Here is a 12,200-nt window from a genome sequence, read left to right as displayed (position 1 = left end):
GGATTGGATCAATTTAAACAATATTTTGATTAATATTGGAATTACAAATATATTTTTCTTTTATGTTTAATTGTAGGTATTTGTAGAACAGAGAGCGCAACACAGGTTTCAATATTCATATCCAATTCACATGACGTTCTCGCCCTATATATGCATTAAACTTTCTACTGGACATTAAACAGCCATCTATCATCATATTAATTTCCCCCAAAAAAGTATTGATACACTCATTCACCCACTTTAGATGTCCCTCCATCTCTCTTTCCAGTTGTTTTAAAAGGTAAAATCACAAAAATACTGAACAAAATCAAAAGCCAAACACATCAAACAAATGAATAACAATTTGTTCCTGACTTGATACAGGCATTTTTAAATGTAGAAAATGGTTGATTAAACCTGGTTTTACAGCTGGCTAAACCTGTCACTTGTTTAAATTTTTCCTTCTCTTTTCCTGTTATTGCATCAACAGTAGAAATTTATGCCCCTAGTTTGTATATCCCGACTTTGTGTACCCCAATATCCCATATCCCAAAAGGGTTCAATCTCCAACTGATACTGTCCTGAATATTACTGTGGATTCATTTATTTTTGTGGGTATCGATTCGTTGATTGAGGAGAACTTGCATTTTTGCGGGTATATGATTTCGTATTTTTGCCAATCTCTACAAAGCCTAAAAAAAATGTGAAATTCGCTGAACATCTGAATTTGAGCTCACCTGTGACCACGCAAAATGGGTATTCAACCAGTAATAATGAAACTACAGAATTGGGTATAAAAATATATATTCCGTCAAGACAGATATTTCTTTTATTTCTTTAATACAGATATGCATCAACTAGTAAAACAATTTTCTGCTTCTTCATCTTTCATGCTTCATTGCATTTCCAATATAAGCACCAGTACTAGTAAAACATTTTGTAAGTCTGTTGTTTGGTCTTTTGGTTGGTCCCTGCGGTATCTGACCAACAACATAGAAACAGATCCATATACATGTGTACTGAATTAAATCAGACAATGTTGTCTATAAAACTGATGGTCATAGTCATTTCCTGTTTCTGATCGTCACATTTCTCCACATTGTGTTATTACAACTGCTATTTTAGGTTTATTATTTGGTCCTGTTGGAACATTTTCTATTTTCCGCAGAATTAACAGTCCATCTACCACTTTTCCTGAAAAAGAAAGAATATTCATATTTACTTTAGTTTCAGAACTACTATTATATAAAACATGCTTCATAAAAACAAAAGAATTTTTAAATTTATGATAAAAGTTTCCATTACATCATCCAGGTATTCATGGTAATATTCTGTCTCCCATTGAACGATAAAGTTTCATATGAATTTATGTGAACTTTTCCTTCTTTATTACTTATCTTGGGAAATTTCATAAAAAAATGTTAGTTTATGCTAAGGGCTATTCCAGAAAAAATGTATGGAGGGGGTTGGAAGGCAGTTTTTGTCAGCACCTGCCACCCAGACAATTGTAATTGAGAATTATAGTGCATTATAGTGTGAAAAGTTGCTCTGATACCCATCACCCATGTATTATTAATATAATGTGCCTTCCAACTCCCCCCTCCCCATACATTTTTTCTGGAATAGCCCTAACAAGATCAAATCAGACAATACTGTATACTTATGATTTTGTTAGCAACTACAGTCTATCATAGATGTAAACAAGTCTATTATAGAAATCAAATGTATGTTGAAAATATGTTTAGAATTTTGGACTTGTCAAATCTAAGTAAACAAATGAAAGTCTTGCTAAAGTCAATTATGCTTAATAAATATAACAGGATGAAAGTATTTAATTTGACTTTATGGCCAATATTTGTTTCCTATGACAATGAAAAAATTTCTCTAAATATTAAAGTACCTGAGCTTTCTCCATGTATGTAATGAACTCATTGAACATTTTTGTCCTCCAAATTTTTAAGTTATTTTTCAGTTATAGTGGTATACAATAGTTGCATTTGAAGGTAAATAAACATTATCTCTGAACAATGTTGTCTTAATTTCATGTTACTACTTGACCTTTTCATATTTCTACATGGGTCTTGAAATTAGCCAACTTTGGTATTAACATGATTAATAATATTAATAACTTATCAACTTGAAGAAGACAATAATAGCAATATTTTGATTCATGTCAAATAGTTTTTGCTAAACATTTTTTGACTCCTTGCAGTAATATTTTGTTTAAGAAATAATTCATGTGAGTCATAGATTTGTTGGAAATTTTCACATAGCCTGAGCAGATTATATTCCATTTTATCCAGACCCTTAGCGAGGGACAAAAATAATGAAAACAAGAGGCTGTCACAACGACAGCAAACCGGATTTATTAATATTTATTTGTGTCCTGGCAATATCACAAGAACCATTACTGATGAATGGTGAAAGTGAAAATCATCAATATCAAATTTGACCTCCATTTTGTCATCAGTATCAACATATTAAAATTTGAAAATCTTAGATTGAATGGTTCATGAGAAATTGCAAGGACACGACTGGAAACACCATTTTTCAATCTTTCAAGAACCATAACTCCTGAACGGTAAAAGTCAAAATCGTCATTATTTAACTTGACCTCTATTTTGTCATCAGTAACAACATATTAAAATTTGGGAAACTTTGGTAGAACAGTTCATGCGTAAATGCACGGACACGACTGGAAACTCCATTTTTCAATCTTTCAAGAACCATAACTCCTGAACGGTAAAAGTCAAAATCGCCATTATTGAACTTGACCTTCATTTAGTCGTCAGTAACAACATATTAAAATTTTAAAAGCTTTGGTTGTATGGTTCATGAGTTAATGCACGGACAACATTTGATTGCCACCCGCCCGACTGCCTGCCCGATTGCCCGGCCGCCCGACCGCCCGCCGTACATCCCCAAATCAATAACCGACATTTTTGTCACAAAAATCCGGTTAAAAATGGCGAAGGCAGTGAAAATTAATCTAAGTAAAACCATTACTCAGATAATTCTGAACATACTTCAAATATTTAAATTCCTTACCAAAAACAACATGTTTTCCATCTAAAAAGTCACATTTTGTTGATGTGATGAAAAACTGACAACCATTACTGTCTTTTCCACTATTGGCCTGAAATAAATCCCAAAATTTTAATATATTTGCAGTCATTATAAAATATGTAGAGTTTTAGTTTTAGAAATACCATAATACTTATAATAGTTCAATTTACAATACCTTGATTTCAATTATTCTTAAGGTGGTACCTAACACTACAGGGAGATAACTCTGAATACTCAGCTAAACGTTTTAATTACATTGTATTGTTAAGGGAATATTAAGCTTCTCAATGATCAAAATTAGTGTTTGTCAACTGCTATATAACCAGTGTATTTTTTCTGATAAATTGGTTGGTTCAATTTTTTTAAATTTTTATATTTTTGTCAAAGGGTCAAAGTAAATAATTTGTCAAAATTTTATGAAAATTAAACGAGCCAAATAAATTTTAGTCAAGGTGTTGGGTACCACCTTAAAAGGTGTGCTGATTTTGATTTAAGTCTTAGATAATATATATAATATAGGAGTTTTTTTATAGGTTACCTGTAATATTTGCATTGAATTAGCTTCAGTAGATTGTGAGTTAGTGCTTTGTATTGATATGATGATTAAGCCTTTTTGACTGATTTTAATAGTTTGTTCTTGTGTTGTTGTATCACTGTCTCAGGTAAGGGAAGAGTTCAGCGTCCTCAAGATGTTTAACTTGCCACCTTCTGCATGTGCCTGTCCAAAGTCATGAGCCTGCTATAATCAGTTGTTATTTGTTGATGTATATCATATTTGTTTTTTTCTTTTATTGTTTTGTGCATTTATTGGGTCTTAGTTTTCTTGTTTTGAATACATTTTTTCGTAGCTATTTATAGCTCGCTATGCTGTCTAGGATTTCCTCATTGATGAAGACATTTACAGTGACCTTATTTTAAGTCATTTGGTCTCTGGTGGAGAGTTGTCTCATTGGAAATCAAACCACATCTACTTATTTGTATAAAAAAGAGCAATCAATTATGTCAAGTGTTTTATACCTGCATGTAAATGAAGGTTTCAAAAAGATCATTGCCAATAAAGTTTCTATGACTTGCTTGAGTCATATACAATTCTTTTTGCATATTTTCAATTAGAGTTACTAATGTGACCAATATAAATTGTACATATGAAAACATTAATTGCAAGATGGAGCTTCTTAAACTCCAGAGAAACTCCAGCGAACAAAAATACATAGATACTAACCAAACATTTTATTTTTGCAAGTAGTACTAGTGTACAAAATGGTGTATCAAAATGCACTTTGTATAACATATGTAAATCAACTTTGGGAAGATTTGTACTCTATATTTTTTCTTTAACATCTTAGTGAAATTGTCTCTATTTTGGCAAACTTATTTGATCTTATTTATTGTGTATCATGTATGCAAAGAAAGTACCAGTATTTTAAACTTAAATATGATTGGTTTAGTAAGCACAAATATTCAACATTCAATTCAGCATTTTGTAAAAAAAAATAGATTTATCTTTTTTAATACTCAAGTCCCAAATTTGTCTCCATTCCTGTTTGATTTATATATATATATGCATATTTCTGTAGTCTTTGCGGTGTGTTTGGAAATTTTAAAATTGTTCCAGCGTTCGCTTAAATTGTATAAATCAAGATGAATCTATATATATATATATATATATATATATATATATAAAAAGAAAACTTTCAAATTGTCAATAAGTCCTTTTCTACATTAATACCTGGCAACCCATAGAGTAAAAACTGACTACTTTTGAACCATACTAACCATAGATAAAATACCAGGTCCAACATGCTTCATTTTAAAGTTTTCATCAGAAAAGGCAATTCCACCATATATACTACAAATACCCGTTCCATCACCCTGTAAATATAAGTCTCTGCTAGTATCAATTGTTTCTTAAGGATTACAGTAAGAATTGATTCATCATTGCTATGAGTATGGTGCTTGTTCTGTTTTAATTATTTTCTACTTATATTTTTTCCAAGGATTTTTAGGAGTTGACAAAAATGCATGAATATTTACTGTGATATCAAGGAAATCTGCCTACTGATCATGCTGATATATGCATCAGATATTGAAATGCAAGTTAATATTAATTATACAGATACTCACACTGTCATGTCTGTGACATTATTTGCATTAAAAACAAGTGAAACTGCGAGCTACTTCTCACTGATGATACCCCCGCCGCAAGTGGATAATATTAATAGTGTAAAAATATGCAAGTGTTCGGTAAACAGGAAGTTGTCGAGTGATGAATCTGAAAACGCATCACACGGTATAGCTGACTTATAAAAATCCTGAAACCAAATTTCAGAAATCCTTGTATTGTAGTTCCTGAGACAAATGTGACGAAAATTTTTAACTTGGTTATCATGTGTAAAATCATACAAGTGTTCGGTAAACAGGAAGTAGTCGAGTGATGAATCTGAAAACGCATCACACGGTATAGCTGACTTATATAAATCCTGAAACCAAATTTCAGAAATCCTTGTATTGTAGTTCCTGAGAAAAATGTGACGAAAATTTTCAACTTGGCTATCATGTGTAAAATCATACAAGTGTTCGGTAAACAGGAAGTTGTCGAGTGATGAATCTTAAAACGCATCACACAGTATAGCTGATTAATATAAATCCTGAAACCAAATTTCAGAAATCCTTGTATTGTAGTTCCTGAGAAAAATGTGACGAAAATTTTCAACTTGGCTATCATGTGTAAAATCAGACAAGTGTTCGGTAAACAGGAAGTTGTCAAGTGATGAATCTGAAAACGCATCACACGGTGTGACTGACATATATAAATGTTGATACCAAATTACAGAAAGGGTGGATGTGTAGTTCCTGAGAAAAATGTGACGAAAGTTTCATGGGACGGATGGACTGACTGACTGACTGACGGACGGACTGATGGACGGACGGACGGACTGACAGACAGAGGTAAAACAGTATACCCTCCCTTTTTTAAAGCGGGGGTATAAAAACATTGCAATAATTTCGGAATTCACAAGATATATGCATTATGGTATATGTGTAGAAATAACTGGAAGTACATTTAATTTGCATTTACATCAGTACATATGTATACTTACATTTACAAAATCGCCTCCTTGCACCATGAAATCTTTTATCACTCTAAAGAAATAAGGGGAAGAAACATGAAAAGATTAAAATTAGGTTAATCAATATCTATTTCAACATGTTCAAGCTTTCCTTACAAAAGATTATATTTTTGAAAATATATACTGTTTGCAATGATCTTATATAGGATTGTGCTTGATATTCATATGATGAAGACATAATCATTCAATCAGTTAAATTGAGGTCTGGTGCTGGCATGTCAGTAACTGCTAGTACTCGTTTGTTATTTATGTATTATCGTCATTTTGTTTATTTTCTTTCGTTACCTATTCTGACACCAGACTCAGACTTCTCTTAAACTGAGTTTTACTATGCATATTGTTGTGCGTTTGTTTTTTCTACATCATGTACATTGGCTAGAGGTATAGGGGAGGGTTGAGATCTCAAAAAACATGCTTAACCTAGCCGCATTTTTGTGCTTGTACCAAGTCAGGAGCCTCTGGCCTTTGTTAGTCTTGTATGATTTAAATTTTAGTTTCTTGTGTATAATTCAGAGTTTAGTATGACGTCCATTATCACAGAACTAGTATACATATTTATTTAGGGGCCAGCTGAAGAACGCCTCAGGGTGCTGGAGTTTCTCGCTACATTGAAGACCCATTGGTGGCCTTCAGCTGTTATCTGCTCTATGGTTGGGTTGTTGTCTCTTTGACATATTCTCCATTTCCATTCTCAACTTTACTCATCAGTAAAGAAGCCAATATTAAAATATTAAGACAATTACAATTAGATAGGTATGAACACCTGTTTATTGTTGAAGGCATGTTTCTCTCCAGATATCTTTTGGTTACTTTTGCTTTACATTGTTGTAAGGCTGATGGCTCATTAATGTATAACCTAGGCTTGCATTGTACATGTTGTACATCTCCTTTTTTATGTTTATGATGTTACAATATTCCCTGTGTTCAAGAAAATCAACTACACAATTATAAGACTTACCTGTGAAATGTACATCCTTTGTATCCCATTGGAATGCCATCTTTTTTGTATTCCCCAGTACAAAACTGTCTGGAAAAGTAAATTAATAAGTGGAATGTTGATACATACATAAATTACATGAGACAAAAGGTTTGCATTAGATCTCGAGCTGTTCTATTTATAAATAGAGAATATCATATGGCTTTTTCAATATTATACCTACATATCTAAAATGATAAAATAGCAATAATAAATGCATGCAATTATTGCTGAATTTACAGTATGTTTACAGAATTTGTTATAAATTTATTATTAAAACTCACCTGAAATTTTCTGCCGATTTTGGTACGACATCTGCAAATAGTTCAATCTTCAATCTTCCTTGTTCCTATAACAATTATAACAAAATTGTAAAATTAACAACAATTAAATATGAATTTGGTTTAAAATATATATCACTTTCATCTTACAATACAATCATGACAATGTTATATTTGAATTTCAATCATGATGCTCTATCAGTCACGGTTATCAAATGGTTATGAATACTTATACAAGCATTTATTTCCTGGTACATTTTTGTACATGTACAGAGTAATTATTTCGGAGGTAGAGTCATCATGGTCATACCCCTTATACTTTCAGAATACTCATATATCTGCACCAATACATTGATTAAAAGTTTTATCAACTTACCATTGCTTACGATTTACAATATAAAACAAATCATGCAAATGAAGAAAACAATCAAACTTTAGTACTATCATGACATGCATGACTGCTTCACTAAATAGAAAATGTTTACACTCAGGTCAGTGAAATTGGTATGGTCATGATAGTCAGATGGTGTTATAATAATTACATGAATTAGGATTGAATGGATTAAACATAACTTTTCTGGAGTATAGTGGGAAATATTCAGTGGATAATATGAATAAATCTGGAAGAACATGATTTGTTAATCATTTCTAACCTTGGTCATGTTGGTAATTGGCTTTGAATAAGCTTTGAGGAACTCAGATACCAGAGCTCCAGATAAGAATTCACAAATTGGGGTTTTTACCCACCATTTTTTTACGTTATTGGGTAATAAAGATTTTTAATTGCATTATCAATATTGGGTTTTTAACCACTAAGCTCCTTTATGTATTGGGTTTTTTCATCAACACAATATTGAATATTCAGGCATAATCACATTTTATCAACCTCAGATGTTTTTCCATCTTAAGTATGTGCTAGCTGTTTTATTTAGTTTATTCACTAGTACTGACGAGCAATTGTACATTTTATTTATGTCCCGTTTTAAACGTTCTTCCAGTTTTTTATTTTCTCACAACTTATATAAACTGCAACTGGTGTCACTAGTTGGACAGTAACTTATTACCTTTCTAGATCCCATATGATAACCCTACAGTTTAGTTGGGGTAGGCGTGGTCCGGTTAAGTGTTTAGATTTTTATGTGAAATTTAGGTGCTGTAAGGAAGTTTTGCCAGTACTTTCACCCATTTGCCAGACCTACTTTTTAAAAAAAAATAATAAGTAGTTCCCAGATTTGAGATATACCTTTCACTTTACAACTGATTTAGTTTTTGACGTAACCCTGTGTTTATCTATCTAGCAATGTTCTCGTTAAGGTATGCAAACACGCACGTGTGTTTGATGGATGCTTCATAAAAACACTAGCTGAGTTTTGTTATTATCATAACTTTCCCTAAGCTATCAAAAAGAAAGAAGATGAAAACATGCGGACATTTACTTTCGTTTTAAATCATTGTATGTTATGATAAGTCCCGAGCAATTCGAAAAACTTCTATTTTTAGAACGATAGAATTTTTCCAATTATAAATATTATAAAATAGATTTACGCTACGACTGTGATCAGATAAGGTTAAATAACACAAATGATAGCGAGTAAAAGCGTTAAAAACTCATGGTTTTGGCATATAATTGGGTTTTCCTTTGAATTAATTGGGTTATTGAACCCTGCAATGGGCAATTGCATTGGGTTTTTAATAATTTTTATTGCGTGATCACGCAAATATGCAGCTTATCTGGAGCTCTGAGATACTCTATGTTTTTATACAATTCCTTGTTTTCATATCCGGTGTTTGGTATCTATTGTTATTTTGATCCTTGGAACCATAATTTAAGACAAGCAACTGGTATTTAAAGTTTGTTCTATTATTGTGATGTCACATCCCTGTCCAAGGTTAGAGGAAAAATGAGAGCCTACAAAAATATGGTTAACCCCACCGCTTCTCTATCATTTCTATGTGCTTGTTCTATGTCAAAAACCTGTAGTCATGGTACTTCAGTGGTTGTAGATAGCTCATAGTCTGGCATAGTTGTTTTTCATAAATGGTTCTGTTATAAATTAGGCTGTTAGTTTTCTCATTTGAATTGTTTCCATTTTCATGTTCATGATGTTAGTGCCTTTTTAAAATTTTATAGTCTATACTTTAGTACTTACAAATGTAGTACAGATCAAACTATCATTAAATATAAATATAGAGGTTTGTAATTTTTTTCTTTGAATTAGATTCGTCATAACACAGTCAGGGGTACTACTTATACAAGTGTATTTTATTTACTTGAAGAAGTAAAAAAAAATATACACATATAAGTAAATTTGTAGGATACTTATACAAGTGAATTTTATTTACTTGTATAGGTAAAAAAAAAATTGGCTTAGTTATGTCCCTTAGGCATTCAGAATTTTTTACTTGTATAAGTAAAAAAATCATCCTTTCTTCTTTTCTTGAATTCTTAAGATTTCTTTGCTCTAATAGAATTTTAAATTGTGTACCCTTTACAGATGTCTTTACTAATCATTTAAGTGTAATTTCATGGACAATGAAAGTCCCATTTGTTTGTTATCTTCTTAACACTGCTCATTTACAAGCCCCAAAGGAGCAATTTTTGAAGGCCTTGCGCAAATATACAAGATCTTTGCTCAATCAGTTTCTTTGATGAATTAATGAGATGAAACATTGATCTTTAATGAAAAAAATTGAGCAAACCTGGGAAAAAATTTTAAAGGCATGATTTTACATCTCAAAACTTGAGGATATTTGTTGGATTGTAAGAAAAATTTACTTATACAAGTAAATTTTTCAGAAAATTAAGGGGAGATTATTCAAACATTATTTATTTACTTATATGTGTATATTTTTTTTCACTTCTTTAAGTAAATAAAATACACTTGTACAAGTAGTACCCCTGACTGTAACAAATGGACAAATATGGCCGTATTTACACCTCAAACACTACTCTTGTGTACAGACTTACCTGTGCTGTTTGGAAGTTTTTAATGCCTGGCATCCACTAGATATTTAAGATTTAGACGCATTTTGTGATTCAGAAAAATAAATCATTCCTGGATTTTGATGGGCATTTTTTTCCCTTCCTGCAGAAGGTGTAAAAAAACCACCTGAATTGCATTTGATACTGTCCACTCAATTACACCCTTTAACTCACCTATAGTTGTGTAGATTTCTATTGTCCATGACAATCAATTTAAATAAAAAAAAGAGTTGTTTATACCTGAGAGGGAACATCTCCAAGTTGTAAAATCACTTCGTTTATTTTTATACCTTGTGCAGGAATGAAAAAAAATGCCCATTAAAACACAAAAAAAAGATTTAATCTTTCTGAAATGAAAAATGCATTTAATTTTCATATATCTATATAGTGGATGCCAGGCATTAAAACATTTCCAACTGGACAGGTAAGTCTGTACACAGAGTAGTTTTTGAGGTGTAAATATAATACAGCCATATAATATTTGTTATGATAAACTAAGATTATAGTCATAGTGTGAAAATGCTCATATTTTGAATACTAATAACTGTGATAGTTGTCTCCTTGGCAATCATACTTCAAGTTCATCCCCTATAAATGCTAACAGCAAAGCCAAAGAACAAGAATCATAAATGAAAACCTCAAATGTTTAAGCCTGAAAAAGGATACATTAAACAAAGAGTAATCCATGACACGTCTATGCATATAAAGAGTGCCCATTCACCTCCCCGTGTTATTTTTTGTTGTTTTAGAACACCGCCTCCATAAAAAAATTCCGCCAAAATAAGTTTTACCCCCCCCCCCCCTTTTTTTTCTAAAATCGTCACTATGTTCTATTTAAACCATAACATGTCGGTCGCGTGTAATTGTGTATTGAAGATATTCAAATGATCATACGTACTGTGTTTCCAATGGAAATATCAAAGAAAACAACGGGATTGTTAGTGTTATTTGGTTTTTCTGAATACGACATGTTGTCGGCTTTTTATTATCTCCCTTTACGTACTTTTAAGTTGGGTAAAGCTAAGTTAAATCAGACGGACTTCCGTATAATTGAAATTTACACACGCTTTTTTTTTTTACTTAAACAAATATGAGTAGAAAAAAAGGGAGTGTATAAGAATTGTTCAATTCACATAAAAAATAGTAATATAAGCATATATATAGAAGTATTAAACTTGACTTGTACAACCCAAGGTAGCCTGGTATTATTTTTTTTCTTTTTCAACATTTGGCTGTGTTACTGTACATTCACTATCTTCTTCTCTTCTCTTCTTTTGTTACAGAAAACCATCAACGTACTGATGTTTACTTTCCGGCGCATGCTATAGATTCACTATAAAGTCTACATGTTATCTTTTCTTATTGTAAAATGGTCGTAATGGTAAGATAAATCAGTTTGACACAAAACACCTTATTCAGATTTTCTTTATCTAAACAAAAGCTTATTTTAATACCAGGAACAAAAGTATAATTAGATATAGCCTACTGTTCCCATTACAAACATAGACAAACTAACATAGTATATGTCTTCGCTACTAATGACCGACTATAGCTAACATTCAGGCTAGGTCTGCATGCCCCAAAAGTATTGACAGATAAATTTCAGCTATTTTATTATCAAACTGATGGCGATACATGATCATAGATTCAAATACCATCCATATACCCGTTACGTACGTGGTCTGTGTAACGTGACCGTTTTCTTAAGGCAGAGAGATTTTAAAATTGTATCAATGAAATATTACTATAGTGATTTTGAAACTAGTTAAAACATGGTGGCTTTA

At 31.7% G+C, this 12,200-nt stretch overlaps 1 protein-coding gene across 1 annotated transcript; it reads right to left on the bottom strand.

Moving 5' to 3' along the window:
- Positions 1-790: 790 nt before the first annotated feature.
- On the bottom strand, positions 791-11,426 carry LOC139501466 (peptidyl-prolyl cis-trans isomerase H-like). Its single transcript, XM_071290540.1, has 7 exons — positions 11,315-11,426; positions 7,437-7,501; positions 7,135-7,203; positions 6,147-6,189; positions 4,822-4,917; positions 3,028-3,115; positions 791-1,173 (listed from the first exon to the last, which is right to left on the bottom strand). Exons 1-7 carry the CDS (start codon positions 11,384-11,386, stop codon positions 1,064-1,066), a joined length of 543 nt encoding a protein of 180 aa, XP_071146641.1. The 5' UTR covers positions 11,387-11,426; the 3' UTR covers positions 791-1,063.
- Between the last annotated feature and the right edge of the window lie 774 nt (positions 11,427-12,200).

This window comes from Mytilus edulis, chromosome 13 (assembly GCF_963676685.1).
Source record: "Mytilus edulis chromosome 13, xbMytEdul2.2, whole genome shotgun sequence".
NCBI classification, from domain to species: domain Eukaryota; kingdom Metazoa; phylum Mollusca; class Bivalvia; order Mytilida; family Mytilidae; genus Mytilus; species Mytilus edulis.
The sequence above is the reverse complement of the archived record's forward strand: the minus strand, read 5'-3'. Positions and strand labels throughout refer to the sequence as shown.

Coding starts and splice junctions, on each gene's coding strand:
- LOC139501466 (XM_071290540.1), bottom strand. CDS start 11,386: ATGTCGTATTCAGAAAAACCAAATAACACTAACAATCCCGTTGTTTTC. Junction 7,204..7,436: donor AAATCGGCAGAAAATTTCAG/GTGAGTTTTAAT, acceptor TTACTTTTCCAG/ACAGTTTTGTACTGGGGAAT. Junction 6,190..7,134: donor AAAGGATGTACATTTCACAG/GTAAGTCTTATA, acceptor TTATTTCTTTAG/AGTGATAAAAGATTTCATGG.